We start from the raw sequence: 27,516 nt of genomic DNA, 5'->3' as shown, positions 1-27,516 counted from the left end.
ACATTAATTTCCATGTAACATTAACATTAATTTATCTTATGCATGTGTTTCTAATCAGAGTGTCACATTGAAATCTGACGTCCAGACTGACTCATTAAAGAACTTAAAGTTTCAATCAGGTCTGCAGTTCAGTCTGGGTCCAGGTCTGATGGGACAGTCAGTGCTTGCTGGGTTTTATTGGCCGAGGCTGTGTGCTCTCATGGTTTTGGGCTGTGGTGTTTGGTCTTCTCTTGGTGGTCTGCTGGTCTTCTCCTCGGTGGTCTGATGGTCTGCTGGTACAGGAGTGATGGGAGTTGGACAGTTTGACAGACGGACAGAAAATGGGTGGATGGACTTGACTTTATCTTTGTCTATTGTTAATGTGAGACCTTGTCTGATAGGACTTGGACTTGACTTGAGACTTGTTTGTCTTGACTGTGACTTGCTGTCTTGACTTGGGCCTTAGTATGTGACTTGGAACTTGCTACCTAGATTTGGGACTTGCAGGTTTGGACTTGGGACTGGACCCTGAACCTGACTTGACTTAGAGCTTGACTTGGGACTTGTCCATTGTTGACTTGGGATAATGTGGATGGACTTGGGACTTGAGATCTTGATTAAACTTAGATTTGACTTCAGACTCTAAAATTGAACTTTCCTGTCTTTACTTGGACTTGAGTTAGAACTCGACTTAGGATTTGTTTATCTTAGACTTGGGATTTCCAGCCTTGACTTGGGACTTGACTTAAGACATGACTTGGGACTTCTCTGCCTTGACTGGCACTTGACTTGGGGATTTCCAATACTGACTTGGGACTTGACTCAGTACATGACATGGAACATACTGTCTTTTTTCAGGACTGGCCTTTCTCACCATTGACTCTTGACCTGAACTTTCCTGTTTGGACATGACTTGAGACTTATCTGCCTTTGACTTGAGGCAGGACGTGTCTGTCTTGACTTGACATAGAACTTGTAAATCTTGGAATTTGGGGATTGCCAATCTTGATTTGATCTTTCTCACTTTTTGACTTCAGGACTTTCCAGTCTGGACCTGACTTGAGACTTGTCTATCTTTGACTTGGGACTTGACTTAGGACTTGCAGTCTTGATTTGGGACTTGACTTAGAACTTGGAGATCTTGGAACTTGCTATCTAGATTTGGGACTTGCCTGTCTCAACTTGGGACTGGATCCTGAAACTGTCTGTCTTGACATAGAACTTGTAAATCTTGGAATTTGTGAATTACCCATCATGATTTGGGACTTGCCTTTCTCACCTTTTGACTTCAGGACTTTCCTTTTTGGACCTGACGTGGGACTTGACTTATGACTTGCAGTCTTGATTTGGAACTTGACTTAGGACATGAGTAGAGACGTGCTTTCTTGACTTGGGACTTGAGCCAGGACTTGTCTGTCTTGACTCGTCATAGAACTTGTAAATCTTGGAACTTGGGTATTGTCAATCCTGATTTGATTTTTCTCACCTTTTGGTTTAAGGACTTTCCTGTTTGGATCTGACTTGGGACTTGACTTGAGATTTGCAGTCTTGATTTGGGACTTGACTTGGGACCTAACTTGAGACTTGCTTTCTTGACTTGGGACTTGAGCCAGAACTTGTCTGTCTTGGCTTGATTTAGAATTTGTAAATCTTGGAATTTGGGGATTGCCAATCTGGATTTGGGACTTGCCTTTCTCACCTTTTGACTTCAGGACTTTCCTGTCTGGACCTGACTTGAGACTGTTCTATCTTTGACTTGGGACTTGACTTAGGACTTGCAGTCTTGATTTGGGACTTGACTTTCTCAGCTTGTAACTTGATTTTCTCGGCTTGTAAGTTTAGATTTGAATAAAGCGTTAGCGACTTGAGAATTTGAGACTTGGTCCCATCTCTGCCCGCTGGTCTGGCGGCCTGGCAGTCTCCTGGTCTGGCGGCCTGGAGGTTTCTGTCCCCTCTCTGCCTTGCTACATATGTATCAACACTGTTGTTCCCTCCTTCAGTTTCACAGAGCGTCCCACTTCCCGGGTCTCCGGTGCAGGTTTTACCTCAGTCCTCATGCACCCCACCCTCAGACAGGACAAGGAGAGCCCCCCCTCCAACGCCACCCAAACCCAGGCGACCAAGTTAGTACAGGCAGGGGGGCGGGGGTGTGCCTGGAGCCTGCCTGCGTTACCCTGGTTTCCTTCCACCTCAACTCAAAACCATCCCTGGCTCTGACCCCTCTGGGGGGGGTTCCCAGCTTTACAGCATGTGCAGCACCTGCTTCCTCTTCTTCTTCTTCTTCTACAGAAACTGAGTGAATGTGGATGTGTGAAGTCCTCTCTGGATTCAGGATCAGGCCTACTATGGCTTTATCCCGTAGATTAATTTCCTCAGTCTAAAGGCCTTTACACACCCGGGCGGCGTAATGAATAAACAACACGAAAATGCGTAATACTCACCTACTTATATTATATGTCTAGGACTTTTATTGTGAAATGTAAGTGTGTTGTGAAGGAGTGGATCTGGTCTGCGCTGCCTTTGTCAAGGTTGAAAGGAGTAGTAAAGTCTGGCGCAACTCAACCGGTTCCGCACAACGTGATTGGTCGATGCTGTTATTCGTGGGTGCAAAACCTCAGAAAAATCGACCTTGTTCCGACGCTTTTTCGCTGCTTTCGCCGTAATATTCACATTCTGTGTGAAAGTATTCATGACTAAATCAACAGTTAAAAAAAAATATATTAACATTCAAATTAATCGCACGAAAAAAAACGCTGCCAGTGTGTAACGGCCTTACCTCTGCAAAAAGGTCAGCTCAAATTACATCCCAGTTAAACAGATTTTCACAAACTGTCCCATAAATATGTGTTTGGGGTCCAAGAATCTCATCAGAGCGTATTTGGTGAATTTCAGTATGATGTATTAGATTTTCAACAGAATAGAGGAAGCTTTCAGTCAGCACCAGTCCTACACCAACCGTCTCACTCCAACTATAAGTCAATTATAATTACTGTAATAATTTATATCTGATAATATATAGATTACTAACATCCAGAGAAGGTTTTTGACTGTGTGTTTGTGTGTGTGTGTGTGTTGGGTCACTTCATGCAAACATCTGGAGGCAACATCAGCATCTGCACAAACACTCCAGTCCTCTTTTTATTCTTTAATTGTATTACTTTTATGCAGAAAATATGCAAAACATGAATGTGTGAGTTCCCTCTGATCAGTTAACTCTTTAGAGTAACAACTCATGAAAATAACCGTTACTGAAACAGTAACAGATTTAAAGGTCCCATATTGTAAAAAGTGCGATTTTAATGTCTTTTATATTATAAAGCAGGTTTAAGTGATATAACGCTCAATATACGGAGAAATACACACAGCCCGTATTCAGAAATTGTGCGTTTGAAACAAGCCGTTAGGATTTCTGTCCTTTTGTGTTGTCAGAAAAATATACAGTATAGATCATCACACGGTTTTAAACATAAACATTCCAAATGTGTCCCAGTTTATTTCCTGTTACAGTGTATGTAAATAACATCAGCTGACAGGAAGTAAACATGGACCCAAACTGTTGCTTAGCAACGCAATTCCATTGCAATTCTGTTGAAATGCACTAAAACGGAGCGTTTCAGACAGAGGGTAAATACAGGTAGATTTAGGCAGACCGTATGAGGAAAATAAAGTTTTTTTTGAACATTACAGCATGTAAACATGTTCTAGTAGAAACATAAAATACAAGTATCAACCTGAAAATGAGCACAATATGGGACCTTTAAAATACATATAATGCAGGATTTAAACAGTAGAACTATCAAACTCCCATGAATTTGATGAGAGTAAATATGACCATTTAGAGTTTTTTTTACACATATACTGTATATAGGCCTTCATCACCATCATAATCTTCATCATTATTTTCATGTGCTTCATCTCTCCTCTTCCTCGTTACAATAACCCTCCTCTTCCTTTTACACTCTTTTCAATTTTCTGCATTATGTTCTTTTCTGATAAAAATCTGTTTCTATAGAAACTTTACAGTGTTTCTCAGCATTTTTTTGTTTTATCTCTGAATAATATACCAACTTGTCAACTTTGTCTGCTACATTTGTATATGTTTCATTGTTTTTCACTTGTTTGAGTCATGAACCTGCAGCTCCTCCAGACTTTTTTGTTTCATCCTCATCTTTGCTGCTTTTTCCTTCCAGCCTCAACAAACTGCTTCCAATCAGCTGACTAACAGATAAACTCTGAGTGTGTGTTTATTCCGGGTTTAACTATATTTTTTTTAGACTCGTGACATTTTCTGATGTTATTTTTTGATAAATCCTAACTGTTACCTCCAGGGTTAGTTTTTGGATTAAGTCTTGGATTTAGGATTAAAAGAGTCAGAATGAGAGAAAGCTCACGGTTAGGCTTAGTCTAAATCTACTTTAAAACTTAGTCCACACTGACTCTGATTTCTAATCATCTGTCACACAGAACAGAAAATGTTTTTTGTGTGTGCATGTCTACAGTCCTGCAACATATCCTCATACAACGTTTCCTATGATATCTTACAAAAAGTTATTTCTCATTTTTCCTTTGTTTTCCTACGAATGTCCAACAACAACGTGTCAACTTCTGCTCATTACATGCAGAATTAAAGTATTGTTTTTTAAATTCAACTTCCTCTAATGTAGTATAAAGTCCGAGTCGGTGTGGACTGGACAGACGGTCTCTGGTCTGTGATGGTCTTCATTCAGGGTTCAGGTTTAGGACTACTGTTAGTGTCATTATGATTTGACCATCATCTCCCAGTCTAACCAGTGTCCCACCTCCTCTCCCTCTGATTGGTCCTGACAGCCTCTAACCCCAACGCCTGCAGGGCGTCGGGTCGAGGTCTGCAGCCGAAGGGTCTGAGGATCAAAGAAGTGGCCGACTTCAAAGTCCACACTAAAGGAGGCGGCAGCGGCGAGCTCAAAGTCAGCGTGAAGGGACCAAGTAAGTAACACGCCATGTTTGAAACGCACCTTTAGTAGTGTACCCGATGAGCAACTCTGATGGTTTTATTCTGAACCCAGAGGGTCTGGAGGAGCCGGTGAAGGTTCTTGAGATGGAGAACGGGATGTTTGAGTGTAACTATTATCCCGTCATGACGGGGAAATACATCGTAACCATCACCTGGGGAGGACACAGCATCCCACGCAGGTGAGACGGTCAGCTGATATTATTATTGTTATTATTATTATTATTATTATTCACACTGATGAAGTTCATCCAAACAGGAAACTCATATAACCAGAGAACTATAGGAGACCCAGGATAGAACCCTGAGGGACTCCAGAGGCTCAGATTTGTTCAGATAGATAACTTTATATAGTTTAACATAAACATGGTAATTATGTGTAATAATTTCTATAACGCTTTAAGTAAAGGTGCTTACAGTTGCCTCTAACTTCTAGATATACTTGGTGTTTGTGGCAAATTGCTAACTTAAATTGTTAAAATATGTCTTAACGTCATATTTTGTAATCAGCTTCAACAAGGAGATTTTAATGTCTAATCGTATGATATTTGTAGAAGCTTCTCTGGCCATATTATAATTTTATTTCTCATTAAAATATACAAATATGAAACAATCTCATATTTAGTAGAAAATATCGTCTGTTGGCCTTTTCAGTCTAAAATACAAACATTTATATTTCAATACTTCTAGTTATGTATGTAACGTAATAATTCATATTTATTATATTTAATTTCCGTCTTTCTGTCTGGGATTATAATCTTTATGTGTGTGTTTTCAGTCCGTTCGAGGTGCAAGTGAGCGAGGAGGCAGGGCCTCAGAAGGTCAGGGCCTGGGGTCCAGGTCTGGAGACCGGTATGGTGGGCAAGAGTGCCGACTTTGTGGTGGAGGCCATCGGCACGGAGGTGGGAACTCTGGGTACGTCACAAAAACACGACCAATCAGAAACACTCACCTGCTGCTCAGAGTGATTGGCAGGTGGTCGGGGGGAGGGGGGGGGGTTAAAGAAACAAACACTACCTACTGGTTCTTCCTCTACATCTGTAGTCCCATTCAAGGTGTTCTGACGGTCTGCAGGTTTCTCCATCGAGGGCCCGTCTCAGGCGAAGATCGAGTGTGACGATAAAGGCGACGGGTCGTGTGACGTCCGATACTGGCCGACCGAGCCGGGCGACTACGCCGTGCACGTCATCTGTGACGACGAGGACATCAAGGACAGCCCCTTCATGGCTCACATCCTCCCCGCCGCCGGAGACGTCTTCCCAGAAAACGTGAGACCAGAACCTCTCTGACCCGGTTTCACAGGTGTTTTATCGTTGAACGGTGAAGGTGATGAGCGTCTAATGTCGCCCTCAGGTGAAATGTTACGGTCCGGGTCTGGAGCTGGTCGGCTGCATCGTCAAAAAACCCGCCGACTTCACTATCGACACCCACGGAGCCGGCAGAGGACAGCTGAAGCTCTACGCTCAGGTGAGTGCTTCGACATGACGTTGTGTTCCTCCGTGTGATGATGATGATGATGATAGGAGATATATGAAACAAGTGTTTGTGACCTCCAGGACGCCGAAGGTTTCCCCATCGACATCCAGATCACGGATAACGGAGACAGTACCTTCTTCTGCGTTTACATTCCCACCAAACCCATCAAACACACCATCATCATCACCTGGGGGGAGGTCAATGTTCCCAGCAGCCCCTTCAGGGTAAACCACCACCAGCAGCACCAGCAGCAGCACAGTCACACTGAGCTCAGGGTCGGCGGTTCGATCCCCAGCTCCTCCATCCGGTCCACGATACGAGCACCGCCATTCACCATTTATCCATCATCATCCATCATTAAACCAGAGATCCATCTGCACCACGTTTAACCACTGAGGCAGACTGACTGACTACATCTAAATCTGGGAGAAAATGAAACAAGTGAAGAAAGAAACCAACATACTATTCATTAATTAATATTTAAAGCAAAATTCAGATGAAAACGATGCCATATTTTTTATGGTTCCCAACCTTTTTCCTTAAGGGAGCCCTTTTCTATCACTGAGTAAACTGACTAAGTGTTATATTTTATGGATATTTCATATAACATTCAATGCATAACAATAACAGTGTACTAATAACTGATAAACGGAACAATTAACCCAAATTATGAACGCAATAACTGCAGAAAATTTGTGTAAAATGAGCGATTTGGATGAATTCTGAGCTGATTATTTCCTGTGAATACCGCAATATTATTTTTGGAACTTTTAATACAGTTTTCTGTTTATATTTGAACAGTTATTCTTAAATATTATATTGTTTATGTTGTGCATTTCCTTGAAAAAATATTATTATTATTATTATTATTATTATTATTATTATTATTATTATTACTAAGCCTCTGTGAATATAACTGGTGTTCAGGTCTTCACCATGTTCTGATCCTCTTTATAACTTAAATAATAATCCAAACTTTAAAAATAACAAATTTAGTTTTCTCCACATAAATGAAGGAAATCCTGATATATAGACCATCTGTATATATTAAAAAAAATAAAAAAAGTTGTCTTACACCTCTTAAAATCATGAAGGCCTTGCGACCTCTCATGAAGCTTTGGCGACCCCTAGTGGGGGTCAGGACCCTCAGGTTGGGAACAAGGGTTTAAAGGATATAATTTCACAGATAGACATATTTGCATGGAAACAAATAAAGTGGTTTATTTGGCACAGACAGTACAAAGAACAGACAGTAATACTGTAAATACAGAATTATAGTTGACCAAGGATAGAACCCTGAGGTACTCCACAGACCCAGGTTTGTCTTATAATAATAATCTTTATAATAAATAAATGACGGTTATTATAAATGTTACCCAGATTATTTAAAGGATGTAAATAAATAGATGTATAACAAATCTGCTTCACAAAAGATGAAAAATACAGAAAAAGACGAATGCAAGAAATATTAATAAATTAAAACAGACAAATGAGAGAGAGATTTAAAAGTGAATGAAAGTAACAATAAATAAACAACAATAAATAGTGTTTACTATTGTGTAATACTTTTATCCCCCCATGGCATAAAATATAGTTTTAAAAGTAGTGAAACTTTCCATATTAATAAATGTTTGTTTTGATCTATTTCCACATTTTTCTATGATGCGTTCAGGTGACGATAGGAGAAGGCAGCCATCCAGAGAACGTGAAGGTTTACGGTCCAGGTGTGGAGAAGACAGGACTGAAGGCCAACGAGCCCACCTACTTCACTGTGGACTGCAGCGAGGCCGGACAGGGTGGGACCTGGTTCTGGTTCTGGTCCAACACCAGACCTCTTTCATGTCTTTTATCCTCTTATTATTTATATATCACATTATGTTTCCATACGGATGACATCTGCTGTTCACATCACTCTCAGAGCTGCTGAAGTGTGACTCTGAACCAGGTTTATTACCCCTGCAGGTGACGTCAGCATCGGAATCAAGTGCGCTCCAGGTGTGGTTGGCCCGGCTGAGGCCGACATCGACTTCGACATCATCAAGAACGACAACGACACGTTCACAGTGAAGTACATGCCCCCGGGCGCCGGCCAGTACACCATCATGGTGCTGTTCGCCGATCAGGTGAGAGCGGAGACAGAAAGTGTGCTTCTTCAGGTGTTTCCTGTTAAAATGATACGTTAAACAAACCTTTTATGTCACAAAAGGAAATCCCCATCAGCCCCTTCAGAATAAAGGTGGATCCTTCACACGATGCAGCTAAAGTCCGAGCAGAAGGACCTGGACTCAACAAGACAGGTGAGCTGGTTTCAGGTGATCCTCTTCATGTCCTGCAGAACACATATTATTTTATTTAGCATAAATGTATAAATGTATGATAAACTTAATTATAACCAGCGGTTGAGGAAGTATTTAGATCCTTTACAGCCATATGAAACCTCCAATTCATTTGTGTTTAAATATTTAATTTGTCTTTAACACTCTGCAGGAGTTGAAGTGGGTAAACCGACCCACTTCACCATCTACACAAAGGGAGCCGGTAAAGCTCAACCTGAGGTTCATTTCACCGGAGCAGCTAAAGGTGAAGCTGTCAGAGACTTCGAGATCATCGACAACCACGACTACTCGTACACCGTCCGCTACACCGCCGTCCAGCAGGTCAGACAGAACTCTAATTAATAGGATTATTAATGAGGGAGCTGAGTGATAAACTGAGTTAACGGGAGTCTGTTTCAGGGGAACATGTCCGTCACTGTGTGCCACGGAGGAGACCCCATCCCTAAGAGTCCCTTTAACATCAGCGTGGCCCCCCCGCTGGATCTCAACAAGGTCAAAGTTCAGGGTTTGAACAACAGTGAGTACATCTGAGTCTGCACTAACCAGGAAATGAGAAAACATTTAATCATACAGGAAGTCAAGTTCAGCTTCAGTTCAGACCGACAGATATCCTGAGATTGATTCTTCAAAAAGATTCAGACGTTTGTCAGACTTATTTGTCGGATATTTTTCGGACTTTTTTCCCGACATTTTTCTGACATTTTTCTGACATTTTTTTCTGACTTTTTTCTGACAGTTTTTGGACTTTTTTTCAGACATTTTTCAGACAGTTTCAGACATTCTACAGACTTTTTTCCTGAATTTTTTCAGATTTTTTTCTGGCTTTTTTTCTGTAATTTTTCTGACTTTTTCCTGACTTTTTCGGACATTTTTAGACATTTGTTCTGACATTTTTCGGAATTTCTTTTGGATAATTTTTCCAGACATTTTTCCAATATTTTTTCCAACATTTTTCAGACTTTTTTTGGACATTTTTCAGACAGTTTCAGACTTTCTTCAGACTTTTTTCGGACATTTTTGGGACTTTTTTCCAGACATTTTTCTGACTTTTTCTTCAACATTTTTCTGACAATTTTCAGACTTTTTTTCAGATTTTTTTTTCGAACATTTTTTTCGAACATTTTTTCAGACTTTTTTACCGACGTTTTTGTGATGTTTTTTGTGAAAACATTTTTCAGACAATTTTCAGACTTTTATACAATTTTACAGAATATCTGGTCTGGAACAATACATTGTTCCTTAGAGGTGGTCTGAAATCCAGTATGAAATACTGGTCATGTTGTGTACCAAAGCTCCAATTTTATGACAAAGGAAAAGAATAAATTCACATAATTCTGAAATCCTACAAACACTAGTTGGTAAATAAAGTGTTATAAGCTGTAACTAAACCTGGTGTATCTGTGTCTGTGTGTGAATCAAAGAGGTGGACGTTGGGAAGGACGAGGAGTTCACCATCAGTACTCGTGATGCTGGAGGTCAGGGCAAACTGGAGGTCAAGATCACCTCGCCGTCACGGCGACCGATCCCCTGCAAGCTTGAGTCGTCGGGCTCAGCCAATGAGGCGCACACGGTGAAGTACATCCCCCCCGAGGAAGGACAGTACAGAGTGGACATCAGCTACGACGGAAACCCCGTCCCAGGAAGTCCCTTTACCGTGGAGGGCGTCATGCCGCCCGACCCCACAAAGGTTCTTAAAGATGTTTCCCTTAAAGCTTCTTTTAAGATTTACTCAGAAAACAATACGTATCTTAAGTTTAACTATCCTTTAAAACTCCAACAAATTAAATATCTGTTTAGTGTTGCAATATAATATATTAATTTAAAGTGAAATCTGTCGTCCAAAAACTATTGATAACACCTAAATTAACTATTGAGGATGGAACCTGCCAAAATCTAAAATAAATTAATAAATAAATAAATGACTGGATAAAGAAATAAATAAATGTCTGACTTGATAAAGAAATAAATATGTCATTAAATGCAGCAAAAATAATATGAAATAAATGTAGCCATTAATTAATCGATAAAATGTGACATAAACTGATATTTCTGTTTTAATTTGCCCCCTCATTTGCATAATGAGGCAGAAATGCAGAAATAAATGTAATAAGAAAAGAATACATAAATAAATAAGTTTTGGGAAATAAATAAGGGGTGAAATGCAAAGGGGAAAATCATGTAGAAATGAATCAATAAATCAAATATTAAATAAATAAATACAAAGTGCAAAAATAAATGAATGAATAAAAAATAAATAAGAAAATAATTAAGAAAAATAACATAAAAAATAAATGAATGAATGAATAAAAAAAATAAATGCAAAATAGATAAATGAATTAGAAAAATGTATAAGAAATAAATACATACATTTATAAAAGGGGAAATTAAACAGAAGAGTAAATAAATTAACGAATTAATACAAAGATAAACAAATAAAGAAGCAAATTAACACAGAAATATCAATTTATGTCACATTTTATCAATTAATGGCTACATTTATTTTTAATATCATTTTTGCTACATTTAATGACATATTAATTTATTTATTTATCAAGTCATTTATTTATTTATTCATTTATTTTTTTATATTGGCAGGTTCTGTCCTCCATATTAACACCTTCTACCAACAAACCTTTATAACATGTCTCCTCTGGGTCTACCTTCCAGGTCCAAGCCTACGGTCCAGGTCTTCAGGGTGGCATTGTGGGTAAACCAGCGCCCTTTGCCATTGACACAAAGGGGGCCGGTACAGGTGGTCTGGGTCTGACGGTGGAGGGACCCTGCGAGGCCAAGATCGAGTGCCAGGACAACGGGGACGGATCCTGCTCCGTGTCCTACCTGCCCACCGAGCCCGGCGAGTACGCCATCAACATCCTGTTTGCGGACCAGCACATCCCCGGGTCCCCCTTCAAGGCCGCGGTCCAGTCGGCGTTTGACCCCAGCAAGGTGACGGCGAGCGGGCCGGGCCTGGAGCGAGGGAAGGTCAACGAGGACGGGTCCTTCACGGTGGACTGCTCTAAAGCCGGAGAGGCCGAGCTCACCATCGAGATCGTCTCCGACTCCGGAGCCAAAGCTGAAGTTCTGGTCCAGAACAACAGCGACGGGACCTACTCCATCACCTACACCCCACGCCTCCACGGCATGTACACCATCACCATCAAGTACGGAGGACACACCGTGCCAAAGTTCCCCGCCCGCCTACAGGTGGACCCAGCCGTGGACACCAGCGGGGTGAAGGTCCACGGACCGGGAGTGGAACCCAGAGGTGAGGACTGGAACATATTCTACTTCTACCCGGTTACAGCGTGGTTTATTATCCAACCTAAATCCAGAATCTGCTCATCACATCTGTATCTATTAAAACCCCTTCACATCTATTTACTTCTACTTTTACTTAAAGAAACACAAGTTAATAATAGCTTGTGTTTAAGAAGTAAAACCCCGAGATTTAGTCTGAAGTTAAGAGTTGTAATCTAGTTTTTAGGGCTGTACCAAACGCATAATGCTATTTTTCTGGGGGGGGGGGGGTTGTATGTAAGTTCACTTGTGCCCAGTGTCAGATAAAGATCAGGCTCCACTGATATTATCAGTATCTCGTGTGATAACATTTAATATTTCCAATAACTCCAGAGCGTTGTAAAGTCCTAAATCAACATTTATTTGAACAAATTCCAAAATTCATGTTTTTATCTAACGAAATAATCTGCTTCAATCCATATTTGTTGCCGTTTAGCCTTTCAAAAACTACATTTTCACCGCAGTCAATAAATTGTTTAGCTAGCTGCTTGATGAATCGATCTTAAAGAATTTCCTATGAAAAACAGGGAACATTTTTATTTTTTTTACCCGTTATCCAGTAATATTTTGTATTTTTAATATTATTTTCGTGATCTCACAGATCTACATTGTGCATTTATTTCATATATGTATATACATGTATATTTTAAAATATTGTATTGTATTTTATTCCCAATGTTTTGCATAGGAAATGCTACATAATAATATTAATAATAATGAATTTTATTTATATAGCACACTTTGAAATACAGCGAAATCTCAAAGTGCTTCACATCAAGGGCAAATCAATCAATACAACGCTAAGACAATTTACACAAGAAAACATATGATTAAAAGCGTCAAAATAGGATGAATAAAATTGTAGACAAATTACTTCCTGACGTCAGTTAAAAGCAACTAAAAAATACTATAAAATCATAGTAATTATAAAACCCTAGGGGAAAGCTAGAAGGTACAGGTGACATGACATTCAAATACTCATCTACCAGATATATTACATTTCACTATAAAATAACAATCCCTTAAAATACCATTAATTAATCTTTAATGTACCCTCGAAAACACTTTAAAATCTAAACTAGGGCTGTCGATAATAACACATTAACGCAAATACGTTTTAACGCCACTAACACATTAATGAAATTGATCTTCCTGAGGTTTTAGTGGGTTCAGTTTTAAAGCTAGAGTGAAGATACTGGTATCATCCGAAACTAGAAAAAGCTGATGAATCCATCGGTACCAACCATGTCATACTAGCTTGTCATGAAGGAGGTTAAATAACGCTCCAAACTTACACTATGTGTTGGCGAGGAAAATCTGTCATGGCCATTTTCAAAGGGGTCCCTTGACCTCTGACCTCCAGATATGTGAATGAAAATGGGTTCTATGGGTACCCACGAGTCTTCCCTTTACATCATACATACATTACATTACATACATTATCGATTGACACCCATAATTTTTAAGTAAGGATACACAGCTTTAATTTTGTTGAATTTTTTAATTATCTTAACTTACGTACTTTAAGCTGAAGTAGGCGAGATTGGAGCAAATATGATTAAAAAAAGTTATTCTTATAAAACAGTCGCTATATCGTGAAAGTAGTACATGAAACAGGTAACCTGAAAAAAATGATGTGCCTCTGTGTCCTCCGGTGCTCCTAACGGCATCTGCAAGATTTCACAAACCGGAGGAAAACAAGCAGTAAGAGCTGATCTGAGGTCCGCTGTCCATCTGCCGTCTATGAGAGCCGGCTGTCAGTCACTCGTGAACTCCGACCAAACGGTCAAACTAGGCAGAGCTGATCAAATAAGAATCAATATTCTGTTACGTTAATGCCTATTTCTCTCCTCAAATGTTTTCAGAATCATCTTGTAGTGCACGGTTTAGCTGTAAAATTAGAAGTTTGTGACGCTGCCGCCATTGTGAAATCTGGTGAAGGAAGTTCCGGTCACATGACCGGAGCACAGCCAATAGAAACGCTCTCTCAATGAAATTACCTGTGATTGGTCAAAGTCTCCCGTCACGGGCTAGATTATCTAAAGCCTGAAAACAGAGCCATGAGGAGGAGCAGAAGTCTAGTTATCTCTCAGAACACGTGAATTGCAATATGCTGAAAGGTTATTATGGGATTTTTGCCCAATGATGCCAAAAATATACTGCCTACTGAAGCTTTAGGTATCCACTAATGGACTCTGTTGTTGAAGCCTACAGGGTAAATTTAGCACCTTCCACAAACTGATGTTTAAACTGGTTCACAGCCACATGTTGTTCATTGTTGTTTCCCTGATGAAGGGAGTCTTTCTAGCTGGTTTATTTACTGGACTAGAGTCAATTATGACAGTTAATAAACTCTCAACAGTACATTTACAGTTATAGGCTATTATGGTATTTTACTGCATGTTGATATGCACGTGTTGCATTCAGCTTCTTTTAGTGATTAATTCTTTAAATCAGATTTAACGTAAATAACATACAGGTGGGGTTACGAGTTCATCAAACTTCTCAAACACTCGTTCATTAACTCGTAGAAGTGAACAACCAGGGAACTGAGAGTTGATGTTCGTCTCTTGTCTCCAGGCGTCCTGAGGGAAGTGACCACCCATTTCATCGTGGACGCCCGGGCGCACCACAAGAGCGGCGGCAGCCAAATCAAAGCCTGCGTCTCCAACCCGTCGGGCGCCAACACTGACGCCTACATCACCGACAAAGGCGACGGGACCTACCGAGTGGAGTACACGCCGTACGAGGACGGTGAGGCGCTGAGTGTTTTATTGGTCCTTGGATGGAGGAGGCTGGTTGGAGATGGAATCAACGTTTGCATTGTTTCTGTGGATAAACTCAGACTGGAGGGTTTGCTGCTGGTTTATGGATGTTTTTCACACATTATAATGTTGAAATGTGGTTTTCATTAAGCTCCTGTTTTCCCCTCTGCCTCAGTAATGAGGAAAAGGCGAGCGAGGCATTCGTGGCTTCAACAAATCAAAGGCATTTTATGTTATAGGCTGGTTTAAATCCCAGATAGATTAAGTTTTCTGATGCCGTTAGTGTTTATTTATAACACAAACATGGAGTGAAAGTTATTTTGAATTACGGTACAGAACTGTCTTGAAGTAATATACAGTTGAGAGTACAGTATACAGATATATAAAGGTATTGAACTATTTATAAAGTTGGTGAATGCAGTGTGTCCTGCAACTGAGGACCAGCAGAGAGACGTGGGAGGTGCTGAGCGTCTGGTATTAATAACTACAGTGTGTCCGCTCGCAGCAGATGGTTTTCCACTGATAGTAATGTGTGACATGTTGGAGCCCAGTGCATTGTGGGACAGAAATACTCCCTGTGGAGGCTTCAGTCAGACTGTGGTTTTAATGAAAGGTGATTCTCTGTCTGTCGTCATCTGTCACAAGAGAACTGGGGTTATGATGGGTAACTCCCAAGTTAAGAGTTGTACTCCTTTTAGGGCTGTACCCAATAGTTGGAAGCTTCATTCAAATGCTGCACAGCTTTGTTTTTTTTGTTTTTTTTCATGTCTATTGATTGTGTTTAAAGCCCGTATTTGTTTCCAGTGTCAGATAAAGATTGGACTCCACTAATATTATTAGTATTCTACTATTAGTAGAATCAGATTCCAGTGGTGGCTGCGTAGGATTGTTTCAGACTCTGTGATCTAAACATTTTGCAATATTTCCAGAGCGTTGTAAAGTCCAAAAGTCAACAATTATTGAAAAAAAAGATAGACGTAATCATTTCCAAAATTCACATGTTTTAATCTAACGAAATATTCTGATTCAATCTATATTTGTTGGTGTTTAGCCTTTCAAAAACTACATTTTCACTGAGGTCTATAAACTATTTGCTCTCTCGCTCGCTGCACACTAAGAGAGGATCACACCTGTATCAATGGGGCAATCTAACAGCAACAATAATTACATTTATATTTATTTGATTTGATTTGATTATAATTGTGTCATGCATAAATGATATGCTTGGATGTTTTTAAATCTATCGACTTCCAGGGTCAGAGGAAGGATTCCTGTTCTGAACTGTGCAACTAAAGACCCCTGACTCTGTGATAAGTTTGCTAGAACATCAGATTCAGAGCCATAATTGTGCTTGATTTGAATATATGTTCGTAATGTTGGTTTTAACAATATATCTTTCAACTATTTTTCTTCAACTCTAGCAAGTAACTTAACTTATCATAACCACAATAACACAAAATCTGTTTTTTCCCTGATTTAGGGAAGTGATGTCATAAAATATGACATCACACATTCTAAGCTTCATTCGAAAAACCTCAATAGAAGCTCTGAATGTAAAAAAAGACATTGGGTACAGCCCTACTAGTTAGTTTTCCCCGCGTAAATCCGCATCAAACAGGACTAGAAGTCTATAGTAACACTAACTGCTCCATGAATCGGTCTTAAAGTATTCCCTATAGAAAACGTTTTTTACCCGCTATCCAGTTAAAGGTTGTATTTTTAAAGGTATTTCAGTAATCTCACAGATCTACATTGTATATTTGCACCCCCTGCTGGACAACAGGTAAAAGGTTTTCCGCAACATTTTCCTTAGGTAATACAATATGGCCGATATTCATAGAGTAACGTACAGAGTGCAGATGGTTGCAGACTATAGTCACACTAGCTGCCTTGTCGAGACCCTTTTGTATGTTAAGTACCCTGACCTCTAGTAAAGTTTGACCCGTGAACACGCTACATGTTACATGTTAAACTGATGTCTGTCTGTCTGCAGGTTTGCATCTGATCGAGGTGTTGTTTGATGAGGTCTCGGTGCCTAAGAGTCCGTTCAGGGTGTCGGTGACTGAGGGTTGTGATCCCAGTCGAGTCCGAGCCTACGGTCCAGGTCTGGAGGAAGGACTGGTTAACAAACCGAACCGCTTCACCGTCGAGACCAGGTGATTTACTGCAGTTCTTCTGACAGCAGGCCTGGATTAGCAATCAGACGAATGTCTCAGAGTTTTAACTCATTCCCTCTCTGCCCCGTCTCCTCCTCAGAGGTGCTGGCACCGGAGGTCTTGGCCTCGCCATTGAGGGTCCATCTGAGGCGAAGATGTCGTGTAAAGACAACAAAGATGGCAGCTGCAGTGTGGAGTACATCCCCTTCACTCCTGGAGAGTACGACGTCAACATCACCTTCGGAGGCCTTCCTATCCCAGGTGATGGATCTAAAGTCCAGGACTCTGTGTGGTCTGGTATGGTTTAGAGTTTCTAGTTTCTGGTTCAGCAGTGACTAATCTGCAGCCACCTCTGTATGTGTTGCAGGGAGTCCATTCCGGGTCCCAGTACGAGAGCTGGTGGATCCTAGCAAAGTGAAGTGTTCAGGTCCCGGCCTGGGAAGTGGAGTCCGAGCCCAAGTCCCTCAGACCTTCACGGTAGACAGCAGTAAGGCTGGTGTAGCCCCCCTGGAGGTCCAGCTGTATGGACCCACAGGTAAGACCCCGTCCTGATGAGTCTTCTTAGACCTGTGAGTTTCTTCATCTCAGTTTAAGACCTTCAGGGTTGGATTTACCAAAGATGGTTTCACACTGGTCTGAAACAAAAAATCTCTTGCAAAGGCCACACATGTGTGAGGCTGATACGTACCCTCTCCGATACCCTAGATCCTGGGGGAAACCCAAACAAGTCCACCTGAACTAGACCATCTTAACTCTTTTACGTTAATACCAAAAAGGACTGCGTGCAATTCATTCTGGAAAAACAATATGACCTGAGACCCTTAGACATTCTAGTTAGACCAATTAGAAACCAAGATGTTCTAGACTAGTATGGACCGAAGACCCAGTTTGGTCAGGTTTTAGGGTTTTGGTCTGCCTGAAGACCCTTTAGTCCTACCCTAAAGTCCTAACCATAAATGAGTCTTCACCTTAACTCTTCGTGTACATTGTCCTAGTCCAGAACCAGTCCCTGGTAGAAGGGTCAGGCCAAACCCAAAGGTCAGGTTTTGGGTTTTGGTCTGCCTGAGAACCCTTTTGTCCTACCCTAAAGTCCTACCCTAAATGAGTCTTCACCTTGACTCTACGTGTATGTTGTCCTAGTCCAGAACCAGTTCCTGGTAGAAGGGTCAGGCCAAACCAAAAGATCAGGTCTTTGGGTTTCGGTAGGCCTAAAGAACCTTTAGTTCTGGACTCAAGTCGCAATCATGAACTACCTGAACTCTGTGTATACTCAATTCTGGTTCAGAACCAGTCGCTTGTAGAAGTGGACTACTTTTCCCATCCTTCTTAAAGTCCAAAACTCAAACTTACTCTAACAACAGATAGAACTTATTTTGAACCTCCGGTTGCCCTTCAGGTGTGACCGAGCCAATCAGCATCACCGACAACGGTGACGGTAATCACACGGTCAACTACACCCCCGCCAACGACGGCCCGTACACGGTGTGTGTGAAGTACGCCGACCAGGAGGTCCCTCGCAGGTCAGTAACAAACTCATTCGTATCTAAAGAAGTCACAATCTAACTGGTTCAGGTCTGACCTTCCAAACCGTCTCCTCTCAGCCCCTTTAAGATCAAGACGTTACCGGCTCACGATGCCAGTAAGGTCCGAGCCAGCGGTCCGGGTCTGAATTCATCTGGAGTTCCAGCCAGTCTGCCGGTCGAGTTCACCATTGATGCCAGAGACGCCGGAGAGGGACTACTCACTGTTCAGATCCTGGTGAGTCCCAGGTTCCCATCCTGAAAGGGGTCCTTCTGAACCAGTTCAGGTCCCAGGGCCTGTTCACCTTATTCTTTGTCCTATCTAGGGTGCTTCCGCATTACATCATGTTGTGTTCTCACTTCAGTTTAGAGCAGAAGTGCCATTATTTAGCTTGTCTGAACTGTTGTTGTGTTACGGACTCTGTTAACCCCTGATCATGTGACTTCCTGTCCCCCCCCGGCGGGGCTTGTTGCTGCTGCTGATCATGTGACTTCCTGTCCCCCCGGCGGGGGCTTGTTGCTGCTGCTGCAGGGTCCAGATGGGTGCAGGCGCGATGTCTCAGTGTTTGTGGAGGACTGGGGCAGGAGGGTGTGGGAGACTCATATAGTAAAAAGAACCATCCCCTTCAGTATTCATAGGAGAGGCTGTGTAAGGCCTGCACTCTGTCACCTCCTCTGTCACCTCCTCCCTCATCACCTGTCTCATGTCTCCCCTCCTTCGTCCTCTCCTCCTCTTTCTTTCACATTTTTCCAACACATTGTCACTCCCAACTCGTTAAATACCGCCGCTTGGTCAGCGCCCCTCGGCATCAGAGACTGATGCACAGGGTACCCATCTAGTGTTACTTTTGGACCGACCAGGGACGTTGTGTCAATATACGCTCATTACATGCATAGTGTCCTTTCAAAATAAACTTCTGTTTTCACAGGAAGTTAGGTTTAGGCAACACAACCACTTAGTTAGGGTTAGGGAATGGTCATAGTTTACGTTAACTTCACTGACTAACAACTCACGTGACTAAAGACTGACGTGACAAAATAAGTCAACGTTACTTTTAGCCTCACACGGGGCACCAATAGCGCCTCCTGGTTAAAAGTCTTGTGTTTGTTAGACCCGTCCACCTCCCCACCCTCCGCCCTGAACGGACTCTCACGCTATTAATACTACACCGACGGTCGAATAACGCCGTGGGTGGGTTTACATTGGAGTTAGTTGAAAGCCCGGTTAATCACATACTGTCGCTAAAGGGTGCCTCCGTGTGTCGGTCTCCGATGCCGAGATGTGCTGACCAAACACATTTGAAGAGTTGGGAGTGAGAACGGGTTGATTTTACATGTACAGTACATGAAGAGACAATAAAGAAAATAAGGACAAAGAATCAAAGTTAATGTTTTTTAGATCTTATGTTTAAATCTTTAAAAAGTTACATGAAGTTTGGTGCAGCAATAGAGAAGGATCTCTCTGGTTAGCCAGTTATAAATCAAACATTTAAGAATAAATAACTAAAACTGAAATGCTTTTATGTTCTATTAAATTTATTCTCATGAATATACATGTTGGGTATCTGAAAGGCAACTATGGGTACATTTAATATCAGCCGATAAATATCATCTTCCTCCTCCTCCTCCTCCTCCTCCTCCTCCTCTGTGGTCTCCATGTGAACTGACCTCCATCAGTTTGTGTGATGAATTAATAGACAGATGTGGTGTTCAGTTATCCTCTAACCGTCCTCCTCCTCTTCCTCCTCCTTCACCTCCTCCTCTGCAGTGAGTAGAGTTAGATCCTGTGTGATGTTGAACGGTACATCATGTGAACACCACTGGTCTCAACCATCAGCAGCCAGTTTTATTATTATATTATATTATATTATATTATATTATTAACACGTGTCTGTCGCCGCGTACAGTTTACGGTTTAAAACATGTGCCATGTTATATCCCGTCTACTAGTGATGATGATTATATTGTAGATCAGATGGTGCATCGTTCCTATGAATGGCGCCTGGTACCAGGAGACCACTGATGGCCACTACTTCACCTCACGCTGTCGTTTACACTCTAAACATCTTTACTGACTTCCTGTCCATGTGTCCAGGATCCGGAGGGAAAACCCAAGAAGGCGAACATCCGCGACAACCGAGACGGGACGTACACTGTGTCCTACGTCCCCGACATGGCGGGACGCTACACCATCACCATCAAATACGGCGGAGACGAGATCCCCTACTCGCCCTACCGCATCCACGCCCTGCCCACCGGAGACGCCAGCAAGTGTCTGGTCACAGGTGAGGCTCCGCCCACCACTTACTCTGGCATCCAATCAGATTTCATCACCTGAAACTGTCTCAGCATCACTGACTCTGGTGTTTTCCTACAGTGTCGATCGGAGGACACGGACTGGGTGAGTTCACTTATAGTGCACTGATTATACATGATGTGGGCTGTAAGTTATCTTTTATTAACAATTAGTTAGTTAGTCAAACAAATAATTAAAATGATGCCTTTGTAAGATTTTATTTTTTAATTTATTTCATCTTTTTTATTCTTCTTATTTATTTAATATTTTTCTTTTTTGTTCATATTTTTATTTTATTCTATTAGTTTTTTTTAAATTTTATTCTATTATTTGTATTTTATTATTTTATTCTATTATTAGTAGTTTTATTTTATTTTACTTTATTTTTATTAAATTGTTATTTTGTTTTTGTTTCGTTTTACATAAAAAAATTATTTCGTTTTTATTTGTTTATTTTAATCATTATTTTGTTTTAATTTATTTTTATTTGATTTAGTTTGTTTTGATGTTTTATTTTATTTTATCTTATTTTGTGTTTTTGTTTTATTTTACTTTATTTTTCATTCTATTTTTTGTTTAGTTTAATTTATTTTCATATTGTTTTACATTATTTTGTTTGTTTATTTTTATTCTATTTATTTAATATGTTTTATTTTATTTAGTATTTTTTATTTATTTTCTTTTGTTATATTTCTTTAGTTTTATTTTAGTTTTTCTTTAGTTTTAATTAATTTTTTATTTTATTTTGTTTGTTCAGACTTATTTTTTATTTTGCTTTATTTTATTTAGTTTTATTTCATATTTTTGTTTTAATTTATTTCAATTTGTTTGCTTTTTATTTCCTTTTTTTGATTTTGACAGTAATTTATTTTTTATTTTTGGTTTTATTTTATTTATTTTGTATTTTGTATTTTTATTTTGTTTTTTATTTTATATTATTTTAATCTTTTCATATACCAGCTGAGCTTAGCCTTTTATAGTTTAGATGATTGATCACGACTAGCATCCTGATTGGTCGTCCATCTTGTCAGGATCAGGTATCGGCCCGACCATCCAGATCGGAGAGGAGACGGTCATCACCGTGGACGCAAAGGCTGCTGGGAAAGGTAAAGTGACCTGTAAGGTGTCGACCCCCGACGGAGCGGAGCTGGACGTGGACGTGGTGGAGAACGCCGACGGGACGTTCGATATCTACTACACGGCGCCGGAGCCCGGGAAGTACGTCATCACCATCCGGTTCGGAGGGGAAAACATCCCCAACAGCCCCTTCCACGTGGTGGTGAGTCACTAACCCTAACCCTCAACGCCAGAGACACGGAGCAGTGGTTCCTGAGCTTTCTACCAGGACGAACTGACTTCTTCAGACATCTGAAGATCATTAATACTGGAGAAAAAGGCTCTCTACAAGTGTTCATAAACCAGGACCCGGTCCTTAATCCAGGACCTGAGAAGGCCGGGAACCACTGCATCATCGTCTTCATATCGTCATGGAGACACTAGTGTTTGTGCATGGACGTGTGTGTTGTTGTGTGTGTGTGTGTGTGTGTGTGTGTGTGTGTGATCCCTAAAGGTTGTACCTTGTTCCTGTTATTAGGCGAGTGATACCATCCCAATAATAGAGGAGCCATGTGACCAGCTTCAGTTACAGCAGCCCTACACTCCCTATGTGGGCTTCTCCCCTCCATGGGTACTCACTCTTATTATATATTATTATATATATTTTATATATATCTGTAGGAAACGGCTCCCTTCACTCAATCTGTCCTCTACTGAATCCAGAGAGTCAATAATAACCCACATTCACTCATAGATTATTTGCTTTGCTCAGCATGGTGCTGCATGTCTAGTCTGCATGGTCATGTGACTGCTGCTGGAGGGGGTGCGCTGACTTCTATCAACCAACTAACAGATTTCATATGTTCATCAGTTGTTTTCTGGTTCTTGGTGTCTAAAATAAACTAGTGTGATGTTTTGAAGTAAAGTAAAAAATGAGCGACAGCTTCAAGCCGCTAGGGAACTTGTGACTTTTGTAAGATTTTCATTTTATATTTATTTATTCTTCTTATTCATTTATTATTTATTTTTTGTTTGTTTCAATTTTATTAGTTAATTCTATTATTTGTATTTATTATTTTACTTATTTGTATGTATTTATATATTTTTTATCATATTTTGTCTTTTTAATTTACTTTATTGCTTCATTTTATAATATTTCTTTTATTGTGTTTCTTTTATTATTTTAATTGTTTTTTATTTAGTGTAAGTGTTTATTTATTATTATTTTTATTTTTAATTTAATTTGATCATATTTTGTCTTTTATATTTTACTTACATTTTTTTATTTTATAATATTTAGTTTCTTATCTTTTTTTATTACTTAAATAGTTTTTTATTCCATGTAAGTATTTTTCTATTTTTAATTAAATTAAATTAAATTAAATTAAATTAAATTAATTTAATTTAATTTAATTTAATTTAATTTAATTTAATTAAATTTAATTTAATTTAATTTAATTTAATTTAATTTAATTTAATTTAATTTAATTTAATTTAGTATTCTTAGGGACTATGTACAATATTAAACAATAGCTTATGTACCAGCTCAGCTTGGACTTGATTTTTATCATTAACCAGTTAACAAAGATGTTTTGTCTAACTGGTTTTAGACCAGTCTAAATCTTAGTGCATCCAGCCTGTGCTCCTCTCTCTCAGCCTCTCTACCGTCCTGCTGTGCTTCCTCCTCTTCCTCCTCCTCCCTCCTCTCTTTCTGGACGATATCCCAGAGTTCCCACGTTCCCAGTATGCTGACACTAACCCCCCTCCCCTCTGGCTCTGGTTTAGGCCACCGATGATCCCATCAGCCCCGTGGACGGGATGGAGCCGGTGCTCCGCCCCTTCAGTCTGGTCATTCCCTTCACTGTGCAGAAAGGAGAGATCACAGGTTAGAGAGTATCTGATATAAATCTATTACTCTAGCTCTATTTCTGATAGTTTAGGTAATGTTCATGTATAAAGTTTAAAGGTCATTCCACTGTGGAGAAAGGAGAGATCACAGGTAGGAGCTAGCAGCATCTGATATAAATCAACTATATGTCTGCTAATTTAATTCATTGTCATGTATAACGTTTATGTATGAGTGGTTTTTAATGGATCAGTCTGGTTATTATTCTATATTTTTGTTATAGTCAACAAATCTGATGTTTTTTTACAAGAATAGAAACATAGGATCTCAGCAGAGTTATTAATATTTATTTAGGTCATGAAAATATCTGATTAGATAGCCATGATAAGTTAATAGCTATTGTTTGTGTTTTGTCGTCCAGGTGAAGTGCGGATGCCATCCGGTCGAACCGCGTGTCCTCACATCACCGACAACAAGGATGGCACCGTCACCGTGAAATACTCGCCGACAGAGCGAGGCCTTCACGAGATGGACATCAAATACGATGGAAACCACATCCCAGGTGACCCCCCCAACACATATTTACTGGATTCAGGATTTAACTTTTCAGTCTCAGCTGGAGCAACAAGTATTAAATCAATCAGAGGTCTCAGAGTTTGGGAACAGGTAGTAGAGTATCATCAGCAAACAGCTTGACTTTAGGATGAACCCTGGCTGCCCTTCATCAAACTGTTCTTCATCCTCATGTGTTTTGTCTTTACAGGAAGTCCACTCCAGTTCTACGTGGACGCCATTAACTGTGGTCATGTGACGGCGTACGGTCCTGGTCTGAGTCACGGCACGGTGAACAGACCGGCCACCTTCACCATCGTTACTAAAGACGCTGGAGAAGGTATCAGCACCGTAACACAAACTATGTGCTGCTTATTTCTACGTAATTTTAGTTGATGTTACCAAAACATACACATATTTATACATATCTATGATACATATCTATAATTTGTTTGTCTTTCTGCAGGCGGTCTGTCTCTGGCGGTTGAAGGTCCGTCTAAAGCAGAGATCAGCTGTAAAGACAACAAAGACGGGACCTGTACGGTGTCCTACCTGCCCACCGCACCTGGAGACTACAACATCATTGTGAAGTTTGATGACAAACACATCCCGGGCAGCCCGTTCACTGCCAAGATCACAGGTACTGACACACAGTTCAGAGTTCTATCATCTCTCTTGATCTTCAGCTGGTTCTTACTTCCTGTTTTGATTGGACTGACCTCCAGGTGACGACTCCATAAGGATGTCTCAGCTTAATGTCGGCACAGCAACAGATGTCTCCCTAAAGATCACAGAGACGGACCTGAACAGCCTGACGGCGACCATCAGGGCACCATCTGGAAACGAGGAGCCGTGTTTGCTGAAGAGGCTGCCAAACAGACACATCGGTTGGTTTTAGGCTGTTTGTTCAACATGTGAGGGTGCTCAAAGATGCTAACCTGACATTAGCATGACAAGAGCTAGCTTTAAGTAGCTAACTTAGCAAACATGAAATGTGGCAACAATCAAAGACACATCCATAATTTAGTTGCTTGAACGTCGTCTTTTTTACATTAATTATAACCAGCAATGACTAACGTTAGCTGTCTGTTATTGAGAGGTGGCCATCAGTAAAATACGTCAATAAGGACTTCTTTAGGACTTGAAATAAACAACGTATATGGCTAAGGAGTGAAGGGCAATAGTTGGTTCCATCAGCGCCCATCAGCAGAGCTACGCTTCCACCATGTTGGACTGAAAGCGACTACCAGACGGCAGTAAAACTTCAGCCTACAAAGTAAAACTAAATTATTTCTATTCTATTGTCATATTCTACTGAAATGTCCTGCGTTGAACAATAAAAATATTATAGATATAATAATGTTTTAAGTCCAAAATGACGGCAGCAGCTGTTGTCAAAAACACACCAGAGTTTCGTGTCTTTGCTTCTAAACTCTTAACTTGAAATGCAAAGTTTCAGACTTGGACTTGACTTGTAAAACAATGTTTTAATTTGTTCTTCTGGCAGCGCTGCACTTTAAGAACATGTTGAATTAAAACCTCCAGACGTCTAACAGACAGACGATCAGACCAAACAGGAAAATGTTCTGATCGTGTTCGTCTCGTTTGCAGGGATCTCGTTCACGCCGAAGGAAGTGGGCGAACACGTGGTGAGCGTGAAGAAGAACGGGAAACATGTCACGAACAGTCCCTTTAAGATCATGGTGGGTCAGTCGGAGATCGGAGACGCCAGCAAGGTGAAGGTTTATGGTCAGGGGCTGGTGGAGGGACACACCTTCGAGGTGGCGGAGTTCATCGTTGACACCAGGAACGCAGGTACGAGACAACACGACGCTAGGTCATATCCACAACAACACAACGAAACAATCTCTGGACCTGTCAGTCCATTTACTAGCTGTTCTGGAACTTTTGATCGTATTATATGATCTTCCTCAGCATATGTTGATGTTGAAATTTACTTTTTTCGGAGCACCTTTAAGGACCTTTTGTCCATTTTTCCTTAAATGCTGAGACTACCACTTCAGTCTTTAACTGTGTTGACAATTTTTTTTGTGTCAATTATATAAAAGTAGATAAAATAAAATAAATACAACTAATTTTCTATTTGTTTATGAAATTACAGAATTGAGTTTTGACCCTCATTTATAATTTTTTTTAATAATAATTAAGCTAATTTATTTAACCTGCATCAACATTTATAAAATATTTAAATACTTTTGTTTTTTTTGCGTTGATGATGCAGGTTAAATAAAAATAAAATCATTTATACATTTTATGAATACTTAGATTTTTTGCAGTTGTTGATGCAGGTTAATAAAATTATAAGCATTTATATATTTTATAAATACTATTATTTAAATATCTCTATTTTATAATACTATGTTTTTGTAGTTGTTGTTGCAGGTCAAATTAAACGTATTTATAAAATATATATGTGTAACTTTTGGATATGTTCTAAACATTTAGATAATATTTCTTGTCATTTTTAGAGATATTTTATTTTAGAAACATCTGAGATGATAATTTACTGGTAAATTACTCAGTTATTGAAAATATAACAAGAGTCTTGATTTTATCCACAGAGGAAAAGTACTGGAACAAATTCAGATGAGTTAATTGACAGTATTTGTCACAATAATCAATCAATCAATAAGTCAGAATAAAACATGTATTTTTGTCCCTTTTCAACATATTTTAATACCATTTCTTATTGATTGGCTGACAGGTGTTTGTATTATTTAACCCCACCGGCGTCCTCGTCCTCCTCTGTCCTCTCAGGTTACGGCGGTCTGGGTCTGTCCATCGAGGGTCCCAGTAAAGTGGACATTAACTGTGACGACGTGGACGACGGGACCTGTAAAGTCACCTACTGTCCAACCGAACCTGGAAACTACATCATCAACATCAAGTTCGCTGACCAGCACGTCCCAGGTAAACAAATACTGAAGCTGGTTTCTTCTTCTATCTATTTATTGCTAAATTATATTTTGAATGATTTATTATTAGTCCGTTCACGGTGAAGGTGTTTGTGTTGTTGTTAAAGGTCAGAATGTTTTGGTGTCAACAGGAAGTCCGTTCACGGTGAAGGTGTTTGGCGAAGGTCGGATGAAGGAGAGCATCACCCGGAGACGTCAGGCTCCCTCCATCGCCACCGTGGGCAGCACCTGTGACCTCAACCTCAAGATACCAGGTGAGCTGTGACATCACTGTCTCCTCCTCCTCTCTCCACCTGTCCTCTCTGTATCCC

General features: G+C 40.2%; 2 protein-coding genes across 15 annotated transcripts in view; one reads left to right on the top strand and one right to left on the bottom strand.

Annotated features, from left to right (window-relative positions):
* Positions 1-27,516, top strand: part of LOC141761646 (filamin-C-like) — a 52,155-nt gene that overhangs the window by 17,671 nt on the left and 6,968 nt on the right. For 3 of the 12 annotated variants that reach the window (XM_074625129.1, XM_074625122.1, XM_074625131.1), the window contains exons 9-40: positions 1,980-2,102; positions 4,807-4,944; positions 5,025-5,151; positions 5,748-5,884; positions 6,044-6,237; positions 6,323-6,436; positions 6,526-6,669; positions 8,118-8,241; positions 8,408-8,568; positions 8,652-8,742; positions 8,933-9,102; positions 9,181-9,298; positions 10,203-10,468; positions 11,449-12,046; positions 14,659-14,832; positions 16,837-16,999; positions 17,100-17,260; positions 17,367-17,534; positions 18,396-18,519; positions 18,601-18,757; positions 20,615-20,804; positions 20,897-20,920; positions 21,847-22,094; positions 22,410-22,502; positions 23,657-23,756; positions 24,139-24,279; positions 24,481-24,609; positions 24,736-24,909; positions 24,995-25,156; positions 25,881-26,084; positions 27,048-27,200; positions 27,337-27,459. In XM_074625129.1, the coding sequence (XP_074481230.1) occupies positions 1,980-2,102; positions 4,807-4,944; positions 5,025-5,151; positions 5,748-5,884; positions 6,044-6,237; positions 6,323-6,436; positions 6,526-6,669; positions 8,118-8,241; positions 8,408-8,568; positions 8,652-8,742; positions 8,933-9,102; positions 9,181-9,298; positions 10,203-10,468; positions 11,449-12,046; positions 14,659-14,832; positions 16,837-16,999; positions 17,100-17,260; positions 17,367-17,534; positions 18,396-18,519; positions 18,601-18,757; positions 20,615-20,804; positions 20,897-20,920; positions 21,847-22,094; positions 22,410-22,502; positions 23,657-23,756; positions 24,139-24,279; positions 24,481-24,609; positions 24,736-24,909; positions 24,995-25,156; positions 25,881-26,084; positions 27,048-27,200; positions 27,337-27,459 (5,193 nt within the window). The remainder of the gene's footprint in view (positions 1-1,979; positions 2,103-4,806; positions 4,945-5,024; positions 5,152-5,747; positions 5,885-6,043; positions 6,238-6,322; positions 6,437-6,525; positions 6,670-8,117; positions 8,242-8,407; positions 8,569-8,651; positions 8,743-8,932; positions 9,103-9,180; positions 9,299-10,202; positions 10,469-11,448; positions 12,047-14,658; positions 14,833-16,836; positions 17,000-17,099; positions 17,261-17,366; positions 17,535-18,395; positions 18,520-18,600; positions 18,758-20,614; positions 20,805-20,896; positions 20,921-21,846; positions 22,095-22,409; positions 22,503-23,656; positions 23,757-24,138; positions 24,280-24,480; positions 24,610-24,735; positions 24,910-24,994; positions 25,157-25,880; positions 26,085-27,047; positions 27,201-27,336; positions 27,460-27,516) is intronic. The other 9 variants (XM_074625132.1, XM_074625126.1, XM_074625130.1 and 6 more) reach the window with 6 other exon arrangements.
* Positions 23,446-27,516, bottom strand: part of ovch1 (ovochymase 1) — a 208,259-nt gene continuing 204,188 nt past the window's right edge. For all 3 annotated transcript variants that reach the window (XM_074625136.1, XM_074625137.1, XM_074625138.1), the window contains exon 15: positions 23,446-23,458. The gene's annotated coding sequence lies outside the window, so the exon portion shown is untranslated. The remainder of the gene's footprint in view (positions 23,459-27,516) is intronic.

The sequence above is a fragment of the Sebastes fasciatus genome, chromosome 23 (genome assembly GCF_043250625.1).
Source record: "Sebastes fasciatus isolate fSebFas1 chromosome 23, fSebFas1.pri, whole genome shotgun sequence".
NCBI classification, from domain to species: Eukaryota; Metazoa; Chordata; class Actinopteri; order Perciformes; family Sebastidae; genus Sebastes; species Sebastes fasciatus.
This window is presented reverse-complemented; position numbering and strand designations above follow the sequence as displayed.